Below are 17,570 nucleotides of genomic sequence, written 5' to 3' on the forward strand. Positions count from 1 at the left end.
AGAGTCACCATAAGAATGTATGAGTTGGGGCTCAAGGAAGCAGAACAAAAGAAGAAGGCATGCATATATTATACACAGGTGAACTCGCAAGCAAGCGGTATTGCAACGGAATTATACTGCTACATTTCTGAAATATGTGAACCTCCTATGTCATCATCCTTGTTCAGTGTAATTTGTTCAAGGTTTTTCAAAGTATTGTTTCTCTGCTCAAGAACCACAATAAATTCCACAAATCTATACATGGAGTTGTCGATTTATGAACTACATGATGTGAAATTATGAAAATCGTCTGGAATGTCCCTTTAAACCTGGTAGCAGTTAGAATACATGCAGGGTAACTTTGATACAGAATTCTAAATCCTCGAACTGGGTGCAATTTGTCCTCAGAGTTTCATTTGTGTTCCTCTTGCTTTGTTGAGTTCATAAGTTATAAATCGTCCATGGTACACCATTAATTTCTCCTGTAACAATCACAACAGTGCCAAAGAGTTTAACCCAAATCAAGCCAGTGCACGCGCATGTTATACACAAACAATAACACGTAAGGAGGCCAGTCACTTTTCCATATATGATCAAAAGCATTCAAACTTACAGCTCTCAAAACAACTACGGTGGTGCTCTTTATTGTCCAACCAGAAATGAAACATGAGCAAGTTATGTATTGATATCTCAAAGAGGAGAAATTTGTTATTATTTACAGTTTATAAATCACTGCCAGTTAATTCATTCAGCAATTATAGCATTCAAAAAAGTTCAAGCAAACCACTCCAGTGCTGCTCTTTCAGCCATGGGATATCCTGTATGTGGACTGATATGGATCAATTCTTTACAATTATCTCATTTTTATTGACTGTGGAGTGGTGAATACTGTAAAAGTGGAAATTTTGGGCAGTGCTGAAATTTTCACACATTTCGCGCAACCAGAAACTTGCTCGAAAATAAAAGCTTGCCTTGTGTTCTAGTAGTTGATGACTTGATTCCGCGGAATTAAAAACACACAAAACTCTTCTTACCCTACCGAGCACGAAAAATGAGTTGCGCGAAAATATCCACTTTTACAGTAAAGCTATTCAGGATGCTTCAGCCCACATGCTTACTTACCATTGGCCAACTGAAACTCACTTTCAGGCAAGTAAGCTGGATGGGTACTCTTGCCCATATGCCCATAAGGGCAAGTGGGAGATATACCAGTAACATTATAATTATTTTTGTCATGCCCTGCTATATTTGTTAAAATTTCTTCCACATTTATGGAGTTCCAACGTTAAGTGTGTCTATGATACTGATGTTTTCCCCCAAGTTGCATCTGTAAAAATGGCTGCAGAGATTGAACCATTTGAAACTTAGAACCTTTTCTATGTTGTTTTTTTTTTTTTGCAATTCAGACGATACAGAGACTCCAGCCACAGTTCGTTGCGCTTCATTGTCAAGAGCTGGGAGGGAAGAATTTCGAAGTCAGCATGCAGCACGTCGACAAGTTTGTCCAGTGAGTGTGGTCGAAACCAGCTTTCCTCAGTTCTACTGAATATCTTATTTGTAAACTTATTTCCTCATTGCAATTTGCCCATGTGTAATGTTTAGCCAGAACTGTGTAAAAGGTAAAGGCAGTTTCCATACGCCTGCAGACACTTGATTTTTGCTCTGGAATAGACGTGTGTAAAGAATGTGTAAAATAACACCGAGAACGTATCCGATCACCGTTGCTACGTACAAGTTTTGTATCTAGTATTCAACAAATTAGGCCATAGCAGTATCTATGAAGCGATGGTCTACCTAGCGAGAGTAAATCACATGTCGCTTGATGGGGAATACAATTGCTGGGGCATGATTGATTATCACATGTAACATTCTGCGTACCCAACACTGAATGGGGAGGGCTCTTCCATAATAAAAGCTGTATACTATTGTACTGATTAAAACCATCCCATTTTACATTTTTGATCTCAAAGTACTCCAAAACAACTAATTGTCCTGGGCAAATCGCGTTAGCCAGACAAGTTTCTACTAGGTAGACCCTTTTGATATAATGCAAGCAAATTCTACATATATAGTGGAATTTTGATCCCTTCTGAGAATTAAGGTAGGTTTTACCTTTAAAGAAGGCAGGTCAGATGTCTTGTGATTGTGAATGCTGAGGAGCATAGAGGAAGCTGCTCCAGTATTGAACCCTAGACTTAACCCGTTGAGGACGGACTGATTTGGCTACAACACGCATTTCCCATAGACACCTGCCCTAGTATACTCGGGACTCGTCCTCAACGGGTTATTAGGGAGTTTTCGATTGGGTGAACGAGAAGGACGTGCCGCCGAGCGCAACCGTACGTCAAGGCGTCACGTCTGTACGTTGACCCGCTGCTAAAACACATTTCGATTTTGGGCGCCGGCGTCACGTCTCGTGGCGTGTGCAGGAGGCAACCTGTGCCTTGTGTGCATATATGCGGAATTTGTGACTCGTTTCTGTACTTGTAATATTTATTTTGTCTTTGACTAGATGCGCATCCTGGGAGGAATTATGTGGATTTTAAAACATGATGCATGGTAAGACTAGGCAAATGCACTGCTGCACTAGCTAGGCCAAAAGCTAGGCCAAAAGATCTGTTTGCGTACAGCATTACGTGTAAATGCATGTGTTGGACTACGGTAGGCAGTTGCAAAGTGCGAAACAGTGAAAACGGGCAAATAAAGTAGGTACCAGAGGCTGTAGTTTGTATGTCAGCGCTGCTGCTGTGACGTATCAAGATCATAAACTTTCATGTAATTAGAATATAAATATTCTCTCGAAAGAAAAAGGAAAACAGGTGAACTGAGCACGGATTTCCCGAGAGTCATCGTGCTCTTTCGCACTATATCCGAGCGGAGTGTGCCGTCACAGCAAGGTGGGTTGAGCGCGGCGCAACCGATTTGGGTGGACGGTGATAACCGGGGTTAACGCGTTCGAAATTTGTGCGATGAGCCGAGGGTCGACACTCGCGCATGCGCAGTACGTAAAAACTACGTCATAACAGGGTGACGCCTGGCTCAACGTGCAAATCGAAAAGTCCCTAATGACCAAAATGTCTGCTCTACTTACCACTATGTATTTTGCATCAGATTACGATAGTGGCATTATGGTGTGCCTTAGGTGGGGAATAGACGTTTCCTCCAAAGTTGGTCATGACTGCTTAGTAATATTTGTCCTTTTAAATGGTTTTTGAAAGTGTAGGGCAAAACCCGAGATGAATTTATAGCACTAATAAAAATAGTAATAATAATAATAATAATGATAATGATAAAAGTATTATTATTATTATTATTATTATTATTATTATTATTATTATTAGTAGTAGTAGTAGTAGTAGTAGTAGTAGTAGTAGTAGTATTACTATTATTATTATTATTATTATTATTATTATTATTATTATTATTATTATTATTATTATTATTATTATTATTATTATTATTATTATTATTATTATTATTATTATTATCATTATTATTTGTAATCATTTCTGGTACTGGACAGATTCCATACGTAAAGGCATAATTTACCATTTGCAGAAGAAACAAAAATCTGGCATTAGTACTTCAAAATAGTTCTAAAATGTGAGTTAGGGATAGAAACAACCACTGTAAAAATTTAAATCCGTATAATCGATGTTAACTATTGTTTAATAGACAAAATAAGAACAATAGTTATAATAAAAATGTTTCTAGACTAAACCGTCTACATTTATGGTTTAATGAGAAAAAAAGTGACGTCTCCTTATTTTTTAGGCTTTATTGCAAAAATTTTGTATGGTAGGATGTTTTGTGATACAACTGACCTACACATATACATCAAAAGTGATATTTTGAACATCTTTTAAGTCACTGCTCCCAAAGGTAAACAGGACCTTTAAGTAAAATACTGTAAAGACAGAAACATATAAATGAATTGTATACAATTTTGAGTTCATGAAACTTTTGTTAACTTTGTGAGGAGTCGAGTTTGGTGAAAGCGAAATGCCTGGAAAGTGTTGTCTAAACAATGCCGTGTGTGTCAGTGGTAATTTGCAAAAATTTCATTTTGCGAAAAAGACTACTGGCTTCAATCCGCAAAAGTTACATGCTGCGAATGGTTTAGGTAAATCCTTTCTCCTCCACTGTGGATGTGCATATATCTGTGTGTGAGTGCTAATGCATGTTAAATGGTATCTACACTTGCATTATATGTTTGATTGACGAGTCATAGCATTAGTGACACAGCCATCATATTAAACATTGTGTGCAATTTAGTGATCAGAGGGGGACTTGTTTGTGTGTGCCTGTATGCTAAGTAACTCTAGATACGTTCAGAAAACAAGTTTCAAAATCTCAATTACAAATGAGCTTGAAACCCCTTTGCGGTGTGCAATTTGACACATCCAGGGGCCTGTTTCATAAAACTTGTCATCAGTGACAAGTTGTCATAGATGTGACAAGCTACTGAAATCCTTGCATCTGATTGGCTGAGAGCAAATTTGTCATAGGGTGTGTTTATGCTTCCTTTGCGAGGGCAGAATGTGCGTTTTGAAACGCCGATCGTAGACGCTGATCGTAAACGCGCTTCCACGGGGTACTGTTTATGCTTCCTTTCTGAGGCGAGCGCTTTAATTATCGAGAAGTCGGCTGCTGCATGATAGCGAAGCTAGCTACTATACTCTCTCATCTCTCGTGCATGGATTGTTCGTGTACGTCCGATCACGTATCACCGAGACAGGTCTTCGACTGCACTCGTTTGCGCTTGATGATAATCAGTGATAACACCGTTGTCTTTTTGTACCTCTAGCTACATTTTCGCTCATTACTCGATCGTGCTGCCATCTTATCAGCTATTTTGTCGAACACGGTCTTGTTTCTGGCAAAACCGTTCAGTTCTTGCTGTGTTTTGGGCTCGGCCCAAGCAAGGAGGAGAGCCATGAGTTCCTCCTCACTATAATTCGAGCCCTTCGAGCAAGCCATAATTACCACTCGACCATGGGATGGAGGTTAGTAACTATTGACCTGCCGGCCAGCCGCAAATCTTCACCAACTCGAGTAATCAAATTGACAAAAATAGAAGTTCCAAAAAAAATCTAAGTAAAAAGGGAAGCATAAACACGGCCAGCTTGCTGTTCAGCTTATCCGTTGTCGTAGCGAGTCAGCGGCACGCAGTGTGCATGCTTCCATCCATACATATGTGGTACGTGATGTGGCCAGCGGCGCGGGGTTTTTGCTGGAACCAGAAGCACCTTTTTAATGACGTCATTCTAAACGTCCTTAAATTTTGGTGCCTGTTTATACTTCCCCTCGAACAGCGTTTCTGTACGAACGTCGATCTTAAACGCACTATTTTGTGCATTTTGAAACAACGTTTTGAAACGGCTTTTACATCGAAATGAGCAAGGACGCAACCGCGTTTTGAACTAAACGTGGATCAAAACGCTGATTCTGGCTCGAAAAGGGGAAGCATAAACACGGCCATAGAAATGTGGCAGTTGTCACTGATGACAAGTTTTATGAAACGGGCCCCAGATGATAATCATGATCTCATTCTGGCCAAATCATATATCAATTTGAAAATAGATGAAAGTGGTTCGTTAACATTGAATGCTGTTGTTCACATCCACCACCTATTTCAGTCTCCATGAGGAAAGTTGTGCCTGTGCTAGATTGAAAGAGTACACGTATGCTGGTGTTTGCAGAGGGGAGTATTTATACACAGAGAGGGAGAGAGAGTTTGTTTGTGTGTTGTGTGTGAGAGAGAGTGGCAAGTGTTGCTAAGCAACAGGTTGCTATGCAACAGAAAGTCATCTTCATGGAGTGTGTTTGAAAAGGGAATGCTTTTCAAATTTAGAAAGCAAAATGGGATCAGAGAGATTCAATGAACATTGATGAGGAGCACTTGGGGGGGAAAAAAAGTGAGTAATGGCATTTTCTGCTGCAGGCATTTCATTATGACAAAGCTTGTTTGAAATGCAGATGAGAAGTGCATTTTTGTTTAGTTTTTTTTTTCTCTCTCTCTCTCTCTGAGATCATTGTGCTGATACAAAGGCAGTCCTGTCCAGTAAATTGATTGAGCTAATGTAATTACTATAATTAGATGTTATAAACTCAAACTCAATTATGATTGTGTTTAAACCAAGACAGAATTATTGACTGTGTGTTTTCAAAGATGCCATTCCAATTTCATGGCAGCCACAAGCAGATGCCTTTTAAACAACCCTACAGTGCTGAGTGTACATGGTTGGAGTTCAGTAAAGCATTGAATATGCTGATGTACAATGCACATTGACTAGTCGATATTGGGAAAAGAAAATATTAAGAATGAGTGATTAATGTGAATTAGAATCCCTCTAGGATATTGACCTCAAAGTCAGCTCATGTGTCAATCATGGTTCATGCAGCATTGAATGAGATTTGTGTGAGCATAATAGATAGATGAATACATTTTGTCATGTTATAAAATGTGCACAAAAAATTACCTCCAGACTCTTCCGTACATGAATGAACAATAAGTACAGACAGACTTGGAAATACAATATGTTAAACAATGGTACCATGGAAACCCACCAATATGAACACTATTTGTACATGATTATTCCAGAAATCATTACAATCCATTTAAAATCTATTTCAAACATGCAAATGTATATTCTGCTGAATACAATTATCTGCTTCTAGGATACTTTTAATACTACATATCCTTGCCATTAAAAAGATTCATATTACCAGAAACCCTGTTGCTCCACCCCCCCCCCCCCAAGAAAAAAAAATCACATCAGGCTTCTTGTTCATGTTGTTTTTATGGTACAAAGACAGTAGCTCATTTGTTGTGGACTCATTTTAGCATTGAATCGAATAAAATCAAAATTTGTCTGTTCTAGTCTGGAAGAAGGTGTAACATGAAATACTCATTGTACCCATCGTATTATGTGCAGTACTAGTTTATTATCCCGTGTCCATGGTCAAGATGAATGGGCTTCATAAATGCTACAACTGTATATTAAAACGAAGGGCCATTATACATGTATACGGCAGATATCATGAGATGTAAAAGCTTCCAGTCGACTGCGAGCAACACTACTCCACTCTCAAATTACTCTCAATTGATTCTAAAAGTGATTCTTTAAGAATGTCATGTGACATCCTGTCCGCAGCCCAAATTTGAGCTGCTTTTAAAGGGGTATGTCATTCTAACATTATCTTAATGATATTTGGAAATCTGAAAAAAAATTAGAGAAGTGTATCAGTGAAAATGTGGAGGAAAAAAAAATTGGACACATGAAATTTTGAATGAAATGAAAATTCCTAGAATTTAACTAATTTTCATTTTTTATTATTAACTCATATATTTGGGCACAGACAGAACTCATCCCTGAGGAGGACATGTAAAAATGTACCACATGGTATTACTCTTATCCTTTACCAAGAACAGATCTGAAAAGTTTTCTTCAGAGAAAAATAAAAATTAGCACTTGAATTTTTGTGTACAAACTGGATGGAGAGCTGCTCAACACCTAAATCACAGAGTTGCCACTTTGTCTTAATACTCTCTGAACTTGTCTACGTTTGCATTAAAACCACACTACTTCACATATCAGAATGCGTTCCCTAAAATCCATAGTGAAGATATTGCATGTATTTTATGATTCTATGGATGGTCTTCGGAATGCAGTCATAATGACTATCAGAGAACCAAATTCATATGAATTCTTGTGAGAGGTTACATGTCATCACTGTTGCATCTGTCCATGTTGAAATAATTCCCAGTTTGCTGTGATTCCCCATCCTTATAAAACAGCATCCCTGGTTTAAAAAAAAAAAGTCAATTTCTCTCTTTTATGTGTGTGTGTGTGTGTTTGAGCTTGTGTGTGTTCGGGGAGGGGGTGGTGGTGGTGGTGGTCAATATGAGGGACCATCTATCTACTGGTGGTCAATTAGTGAAAAGCGTGAGGCATATGATGTCAACATCCAGGGAACTGATGAGGGAGGCATCCTATATTGTATGTATTGACCGTCACGGGATCCAAACAGGTGATTGGAGGGCGGGAGGAGGAGGAGGAGGAGGAGGAGGAGATGGAGGGATGCCAATTAGCTGCCAGGAGCCATCCATCCATCACAGCTATGCATGAATTATGTAGATTTCATCTCCATGAGAAAGAGGCGACTCTTTGGAAAACAGAGGAAGAGGAGGCATCTCATGAGAGAAAGAGAGATAGAGACAGCAGATTAGATTGGAGTGTATCATATTCCATAATTCGTGTTTGTATGCATGGACATGTGCCTAGAAATGTGTGTGCATGCTTGTACAGTGGAAGATATATCCCATCACATGACTAGGCTGAATGCTGAAAGGCATTCTGCACACTCTATGGCAAATAGCAAGGCTACTGTCCGTGTCAACAGCACTCTGCAATAACTGTGTTTTGGGTATCTGTTGTAAAATTAGAAGTTTTTTACACACAAAAATAAGACCAAGAAGTGAATCAAGAAATGAACCCAAGAAAACAGAGGGGATAATGTTACGCCAGATGTACTAACATTTGTGATTGAATTGGGTCTGTTGTAAACCTGATATGAACATTTGTATCAGGTTTCATTGATGCTCATTTTATCTCCAGCCTGTGATTCTTTGTATTACCCTTGTACAAAGTAGGTAAACCTGAATAGATTATCTGCATCCAAACTTTGCAGCTAAGACCATCAAGACTGTGTTCACATTACTGTAAGATGTGTGCATGACTTTTATGAGTGCTCATTTTATGTTGACGTAATGCTTCTTGCGATACTCCTCTAGTGCATGCTCACGATCGAAGTGAGTGGTGGTGTGACAACCTGGTTCCATGTTATCATTTTTTATATTCATTTTTACCTGCATCCATGATTAGTTGGAACAAGGAGGTTGAAGAGATGGAGTAACAACAGAGTTATTCCCTTTGATCTATGTTCGAAGCCGCCGCTCAAAAATATTTGAAGCATGTGCCAAACAGGATATGCCGCACCGATACGAAGACAATTGACTCGTGTCTCATTGCATAATCACCAACCACTTTCAAAGGAAGATATGTCTTTGTGATGGTAATTACTTTTCACTATCCCTTCTTATAAAAGGTAGGTGGTACAGACACGAGGATGTGCGAACAAAAATTGAGGAAAAAATGCTGAAATGAAGATGAAAATTACTCGACTGGGCATATGCGGGCACTAATCTGATATATATCTATCAGAGGTATCAATAAAGAATTATACTTGAAGATTATTACATATTAGTTTCATTTGGGGAAATTAAGTGGAAAAGTGATAAAACCAGCTTTCCAGGATGGTACAGTTTTAAACATTTTCACATAATACAGCTTTGATTTACACTTTTGCACAAATTTCTGAACGGAATTGACTTTTGTTTTACATGCTTTATTATTAAGTGAAATTTCATTTCATTTAATAAATAGATAAGCAAAATATGGCCAACATTATGATAACGTTCAAAATGAATCTTCAGATTGCTCAGCAAGATGGCGGCTTGGAACATCGATCGTCAAAGGCACAAGTGCACCTGTGGAATTCTTTTGTACATCAATAGAAATCTGACAACTGTTTGAATAATTACAGCCAGTTGGAACTCCATGTATAAAACTTGCTTGGTTGGAAGAGGTATTGAACTCGCAACACTCCTCTGCTACGCATGTACAGAAAACCCACAAGTGTTTTATCAGGGGAAGTTTATTCACCAGAGCACTTTTCAAACATGCAGTCAAGTGGTGACCAAGAAAGTGATAGTTGTAATAATTTCAGCAACTCTTACTCATCTCTTGAACAAGTTTTCACTTTCAATTTGATAGCTGAAGGATGGATATCATTTAACTCCTTAGATTCTCTCTCTACAATTTCTGATGTGGGGTCACAACGCGTGCACACAGTAAAGTCTTAGCAGCATTTGTAGGAGAGTTTTTCAAATCATGACACCATGGCATGCTGTATTCACTTACCATGGGGACAAATGTAAGTCATGCCATGATTGGATTCATGAACCTGTGGTATTGTAGGTTGTGTCTTTTTGTTGCTAGTTTTTAGGAAAACCCAGGTTGTAATCTCTCCTGTTAGCATGCTTTGTCCTGTGTGTGTGTGTGTGTGTGTGTGTGTGTGTGTGTGTGTGTGGGTGTGTGTGTGTGTGTGTGTTTTATATCCCAATGCAGAGACCATTTAGATCAAGAAAAAAGAGAAACTATTGGCAGTACCAATGCATATTAAATGGGGCACACTCGTTCAGATTATAATGACAGATTATCATGATAGAATTGTATAAATTATGTATAATTGTGTTGTGTATTTATGGTAGAACTGTTAATGTTAGTTAATAGTTAATGTGTCATCACTGTAATCACTTCCCTTTTCCCCAGTTTAGACAACTTCACCTTCCAGTAATGAGAGATGAGTGTTGTTGCTTCATCTCATGATGCCATGAAGTGGGTTGGGTATCAAGTAGTTTGTTGTTGATGGCCATTATGTGCAATAGTTTTCCAGGTAATTTGCGTTACTGCATGATCATATAACGAACAGGGTAATCGTACTACTCTTTGATACAAATGCCTCGTAAGTGTATGCTGGTGCCACAATTCTCTGATGCAGATTTTGTATACTGTATTATATGTCATCAATATGTTATATCATTTTTAATTCACGGACTGACCGAAAAACAGCCATCCGGCTGAGCCCAGTACTGTGATGAAATAAAATGATATGAAATGAAATGAAATATGTAACGACATCTATTCATCAATATATGAAAAGATAATGTATACACCGTATTTATACCATTGTACATTTATAGGTTCCTTGACAAAGGCCTACATTGTATGGCCAAAAATTTGAAAAATGAAATGTCTCCACGATATGATTCATGTACACATCTGTATTTAGACATGTATTTTGTGTGTAGCTTGTGAGCCTTGTAATCACATAAAGTAGTTCAAATTTGAGCCTACCCGAGCAATGTTGAGTGTCTTATTCTGTTCTTTCTATCAAGAGGCACATGATACATTTTTCCGTCAGGCGGGACATAAACTGGAGGTTCCGCACGCATGCGTGTGAAAAAGAGACACGACTCTTGCCACACAAAAGATCCCACCTCGTTTCTCATCGTCGAAGAGTAGGGTGCAAAAAGCCCATGCGATTTGACCTGTCCCTCGCACACTTAGCAAAATGGCTGAATAATGTCCCCTCCCTCATGACTGCCCCCTTCCCCCACCCCCAGTCAACTTGCAATAGTCAGCAAATGTTGTCAGCCATTCTTACCATACCACAAGTTCACAAGCTGACATGGTGCATGAATGATAAACCAGTGGGTGCAAGAGTTGCATTCAGGAGCCAAGCAACAAGTCAACCCAAGAGATTGTACCTGTTTTCATGTATTGAAACATCAGTGATATTGTGTCGGAGGCATTGACCCTTCGTAGTAATTTCACCTCCAGGTGATGTTCATTATTCCAAAGGTTTGTTAATCCGAAAATGAAATGAGGTTTCATTATTTCGAAGATGAGATAGGTTCATTATTTCAAAGGTTGTTTACTATTCTGAAATACACAAATTCCCCGTACTTAGATTAATTTGTTAATCTGAAAATAAGGGTTTGTTAATCCGAACATGTTTGGCCTTATTCCGAAGGTTGGTTATTCGGAAGAATTATAAATCTAAAAAGGAAATCGGGTTAGTGAATTTGAAAATGAAACAAGGTTTGTATTCTTTTAAAAAGAAGGTGAGTACTAAACATATCTTTGAACATTTGAACCTTATTTCCTTTTCAGAATAACAAACTGCATTTTATTTTTTGATTAATGACCCTTCGAAATAAAGAACCCTCCAAATAACAAACTGTAACCTGCACCTCCTCCCCTGTGGCTCTACGTATCCTGGTGCTCGCTTGTGTGTGTGTGTGTGTGTGTGTGTGTGGTTTTTTGGTTTTTATGGTTTTTTGCCTCATTCATGTTGAAGTCATTGCATCCTCTTTAATCTCCAATTATAATATGAAATTTTACTGCATCCAGAAGTGGATGGAGCTCTACACTATATAAAGAAAAAACAAACACAAGCACAATTCCCCCCCCCCCAACCTGCCCATGCTTACGACAGTGCCAAAACCTTAGCAGTCAAGTCATCATTAAAATCCACAAGTGCCTGATGCTGAATCCTGAGCAGTCAATTTAGAAGGTGCCAAAAAAAAAAAAAAAAAATCACTTTTGTTTTCTCTGCAGTTGCCGAGTGTAAGTTATATGTGGGCTGAATGACAACTATAGCTAATCATTAACGCGCCAAGATGCAGAAGTTAACAGACACTTGTTTACCGATTCTACACTGTACGTCTATCTGTCTGTCTGTCTGTCTGTCTGTGTGGGCATACGGTAAAATTTGGCACCTCAGTTACATCGCTGTATATCGTATTTATGAGCAGATCAAGGACAATGTGGAAAATGCTTCATGGATACTATCAATCACATTGAATAACATCAGCTCTACCACCATTGTGGTACAGTGTGAGGTGGCATTGCTTACAACAAACAGTTTGGTCATCGATTTTGTCTCCCGCATTGTGACAAATAAAAGCAAACACCTCTCAATTACTCCCCAGTGCCAATTGCCAAGGTTTTTCATATCATATTCAGTAACCTTGACATTTTACATGTATATGGTGTGTATTTCCTATTCATACACTATTCATATCTCACCACGAACAAGGGGGAGCTCTCTGCCGAGGCACTGTAATATTGATAATGAGCAGCTCACTTTTGAGTGTTTTCATAGAGACCACTGAGCTATTGATCACGATTGATTGCCTTTTACAGCTGAAACAGTTCATAGTGTTACCATGGATACCATGCATAGAGCAGAACTGGCTAGTCTGTGGCATCCAGTCAGTGGAATTTAATATACGTGTGCACACCCAAATTCTGTATTCACATCTAAATTTATATGTGATTGATTCACAGTAATGAAATACACTCAGTCCCATTATTGTTGTTGTTGTTGCTGGTCATAACAGAAGAGGATACACCACTACACGTCTGGGTTGGACATCTTCAATTATAGATATAGATTTAACCCTAGATTGTTTTTTAGTTATTTCCCCTTCAAATACTGTTTTGCTGACTTGCTCAAATTGCTGTATTTAATAATCCAAGGTTATATGCAGGCCACACTGATGTATCTGCACATTATGATGTGCGTGTGTACAATTTTTTGCTTCATGTTAAATCTTTGTTAACATTGAAATTGACACAAAAGAATTTTTTTCTGTACACGTGAATTCCGCTTGTGTTGCATCATTTGTTTCAGTAGTAACGCACATCCTGTACATGTATATATGCTGAAAGAATCATCCATTCAAAATGATTCTAGGGGTCCAGACAAAATAAAATTTGCCAAAAGCAACCCTGAATTTACCACATCCTACAACAAGTAGATCACTTGATTTTTCAGAAAATCTTGTTTTACCGAAATCACTATGTAATTGTTGCATTTTTGTTTGTACATAGTTTTCATTGAAGAAAAAAAAAAGAGGTTGCAGAAATAAATTGAAACTGAATTGAAATTTAGATATTCTGTGATAGTTTGATCTGATATTGCTTTGTTTAAAAAACAACAACAACTCCTTTGGATAACTTGAGTGATTTTTATGTGTTTTATTATCAAATGATCCAAATTTTTGCCTCTTATCTGCATTGATTTCAACATCGCCAGTAATCATCAACCTGCTGTTCAGTTCTGTTGTTTTTAGATTGGGTATATTGAAGCTGATTGCAAAATTATGATTTAAAAAATTATGAATTGGCTCTGTATATGAATACACTTGACCCTTTGTATGCTCTGCGTGTATGTCTGTTCAGCAGTGGAACTAATGTGATATCAAATACATTGTGTACATACCATTATCAATTTAAGTATTGAATTTGGATGGAAAGGGGGGAGCTATCATTGATGTGAGTTAAAGTATTAAAATGTTTTGATTGATAAATGTAAGACATACATAGTTTAGTTCTTGTCAATAATTTATCTCAAATGGATGACATTATTGTGTTGTGTGAATACCACAAGTAAAAGTACCACCTGTAACACTGAAGGGTAAAGATACCCTTTGATTTTAACTGAACAGATTCTTGTTGTTAAGATACCCTTTATTCATTTATTTATTTATTTATTTATTTATTACTGAACATACGTATTTGTATTCTTACTATAAAGATACCCCGTAATTCTTAATAGAACTGGTTCTCCAGGCAGAGACACCATGTAATTTTGAACTGAAATTATTCTTGTTGTAAAGATACCTTTTCATTTTTAGATTAACTTATTTTTAGCTCACCTGAGCCAAAGGCTCAAGTGAGCTATTGCGATCGCCCTTCGTCCGGCGTCCGGCGTGCGCCGTCCGTTGTGCGTAAACTTTTTACATTTTCATCTTCTTCTTGAAAACCCCAAGACTTGATTTTCATCAAACTTGGCAGGTAGCATCCCCAGTGGGTTAGAAACTCAATTTGTTAAAATGGGCACCATGCCCCACCCAGGGGTCCCCCAGGGGGGCCCAAACCCCCCAAAATTAAGGAATCTGTAAAAATCTTCTTCTCTAGAACCAGAAGTGATAGAGCTAAGTTAATACTAGTTACGTTCAGACGGGAGCCCTTAATCTCGAGGTTAGGAAACTTCGAGGTTAGAGCTCGTAGTTAGGGACCGTGAAGACGCACTCGTAGTTAGCAAACCTCGAGGTTTGCTCGATGTTTCGAGCCACGAGAAATCTTATGGTTAGCGCTCTAACCACGAGCCGCGGGGGGTCCCCACTCGTAGTTAAGCACTGTGTGGACACAAAAAACAACGAACTCGAAGTTAAGAGTGACCTCGCCGTGAACTCCAGCCCCCACAATTTCCCTCTGCTTCCGGGTCAACCTCCCAAACGTACACCACAAATACACTACACGTGCGCCCGAGGTGAAAAACCTATGACGCACATCACAACAACATCATCTTTTCTTCCCATGCGCTTGATCTCTGAAACTGAACACGTCGAACTTGCTACTGTATTCTATATTCTTCTCCGATGCTAAAAAATTGTTTTCGACGAATATCTTCATAAAGCATAAAGTCATCAGTGCAGTGCTATCTCTGCATACCATGACAGAGGAAGCTGGTGCCGCTGGTGGGAAAAAGAGTACCGGTAAGCGAGTCCGACAGGGTTGGACTAAAGAAGAATAGACGCCTTGTTAGCAGTGTGGGCTGAAACTTCCGGTTTTGTGGGTTTAACATCGAGTGGGACCCACTCGTAGTTACGGGGGGCAGAAGCTTAACCTCGAGGTCCAAATGGGGGCCTGAATTGTACATTTTCATCTTCTTCCTGAAAAGCTCACGATGGATTTTTGTCAAACTTGGCAGGTAGCATCCCTAGGGGTTAGGATCTCAATTTATCAAAATGGGCACCATGCCCCACGCAGAGGGCCCCAGGGGGCCCCAATCCCCCCAAATTAGGAATCTTAAAAAATTTGGGCCCTTATTGTACATTTTCATCTTCTACTTGAGAATGCCTGGTCAAATTTTAGTAGAGCTGTTAATAATTTAGATTAGTGACTGTGTGAAAGGTGAACTTGCGATACTCGGGTGAGCGCTAGACCCGCGGGTCTCTTGTTGTTGTAAAGATACATTTTGATTCTTAGGAAGAAAGATTTGCGGTGACACCATGTGTATGTAGTCCTTAGCCGGATCGTTGTTTGGCAGAAGAGCCTAGAAAGAGGAGAAACGAAGAGGGAAGCGACATATGGGGGTTGTGAGGAGGGCAAAAAGTGAAGAGTGGGAGACAGTAATGGGCTAGAAGTTGAAGTTGCACTAGTGGAGACAGTAGAGAAATGAACACAGAGAGTGGTAAGGAAGAATAGTGTGAGAATCAAGTACTGTACAAGCTGAAATTTTCGCGTACAGATATTTTCGCGAATTGCTACTTGGAGGACATTTTCGCGTGTTGTTAATTTCGCGGTTGCGAGGGTCTAACTGGACTTACTTATTCGCGCGTTGTTATTTTCGCGTGTTGTTATTTTCGCGGTTCAAAGGCGATTCGCGAAATTCACGAAAATAAAACCACCGCGAAAATTTCAGCTCGCACAGTAAGATGTTCAGACATCGTTAGAAGGGGAAAGATGAAATAGAAGAGAAGAGGAAGAGGAAGGAGTTGAATGTTGGAGAATCATGGAGATGGGGGAGAGCAGTGAAGATTCATGAAACCAAGACGAGAACAAAGTCGGCGAACAGTGTGGCTGTGGAATGCGAATCAACGGAGAAAGGACGAATAATCCCTCGAAGGAGGGGTAAGTAGAGGAGAGATGAGAATATGTGGAGAGAAGGGAGAGAGAGAGAGAGAGGGGGGGGGGCAATGAAAAGAAGAAGAAAAGAACAAATTGAAATTTGTTCTTTGATCCTCACACTATTCTTCCTTACCACTCTCTGTGTTCCTTTCTCTACTGTCTCCACTAGTGCAACTTCAACTTCTAGCCCATTACTGTCTCCCACTCTTCACTTTTTGCCCTCCTCACAACCCCCTGTATGTCACTTCCCTCTTCGTTTCTCCTCTTTCTAGGCTCTTCTGCCAAACAACGATCCGGCTAAGGACTACATACACATGGTGTCACCGCAAATCTTTCTTCCTAATTAACTTCACCATGCAAACCTTCAAACAACACATTTTGATTCTTAACTGAACTTATTCTTGTTGTAAAGATACCCAAGTTGAATTTCAACTGAACTTGCTCTTGTTGTAAAGATACCTTTTGATTTTTAAATAAACTTAAAATTCTTGTTGTAAAGATACCTTTTGATATTTGAATGAACTTATTTTGTTGTAAAGATACGTTTTGATTTTTAACTGAACTTATGATTGTAAAGATGCCCTAAGTTGAATTTCAACTGAACTTGTTCTTCAAATTCATGAAATTCTTCCGTCGAGATGTTTTCATTGCAACTGATTGACAAATTGCCCTACATCGACGTAAATAAGCACTGAATTGATCAGTGTTTTAGTAGTAGCCATGATAAAAAATCATGGGCGTACATACTCGAGCAGGATTCGAACCTACGACCTCCTGATCACCGGACAGGCGTCATCTCCACTAGACCACCGAGCTTTCGCCCGACAGCAAGTGTTAGTTCTAATCCTTATAGCATGCAGCGGGTACTGCTTTGTTATTCAAATTCATGAAATTCTTCCGTCGAGATGTTTTCATTGCAACTGATTGACAAATTGCCCTACATCGACGTAAATAAGCACTGAATTGATCAGTGTTTTAGTAGTAGCCATGATAAAAAATCATGGGCGTACATACTCGAGCAGGATTCGAACCTACGACCTCCTGATCACCGGACAGGCGTCATCTCCACTAGACCACCGAGCTTTCGCCCGACAGCAAGTGTTAGTTCTAATCCTTATAGCATGCAGCGGGTACTGCTTTGTTATTCAAATTCATGAAATTCTTCCGTCGAGATGTTTTCATTGCAACTGATTGACAAATTGCCCTACATCGACGTAAATAAGCACTGAATTGATCAGTGTTTTAGTAGTAGCCATGATA

At 39.1% G+C, this 17,570-nt stretch overlaps 1 protein-coding gene across 4 annotated transcripts in view; it reads left to right on the forward strand.

The window, feature by feature from the left end:
• Positions 1-17,570, forward strand: part of LOC140241692 (inositol polyphosphate-5-phosphatase A-like) — a 116,732-nt gene that overhangs the window by 26,123 nt on the left and 73,039 nt on the right. For all 4 annotated transcript variants that reach the window (XR_011902096.1, XR_011902097.1, XR_011902098.1 and 1 more), the window contains one exon: positions 1,386-1,486. Coding sequence is in view for 1 of the 4 variants with exons in the window: in XM_072321435.1 (XP_072177536.1) it covers positions 1,386-1,486 (101 nt within the window). In the remaining 3 variants the exon portion in view is untranslated. The remainder of the gene's footprint in view (positions 1-1,385; positions 1,487-17,570) is intronic.

The sequence above is a fragment of the Diadema setosum genome, chromosome 18, assembly GCF_964275005.1.
Source record: "Diadema setosum chromosome 18, eeDiaSeto1, whole genome shotgun sequence".
Classification (NCBI taxonomy): Eukaryota; Metazoa; Echinodermata; class Echinoidea; order Diadematoida; family Diadematidae; genus Diadema; species Diadema setosum.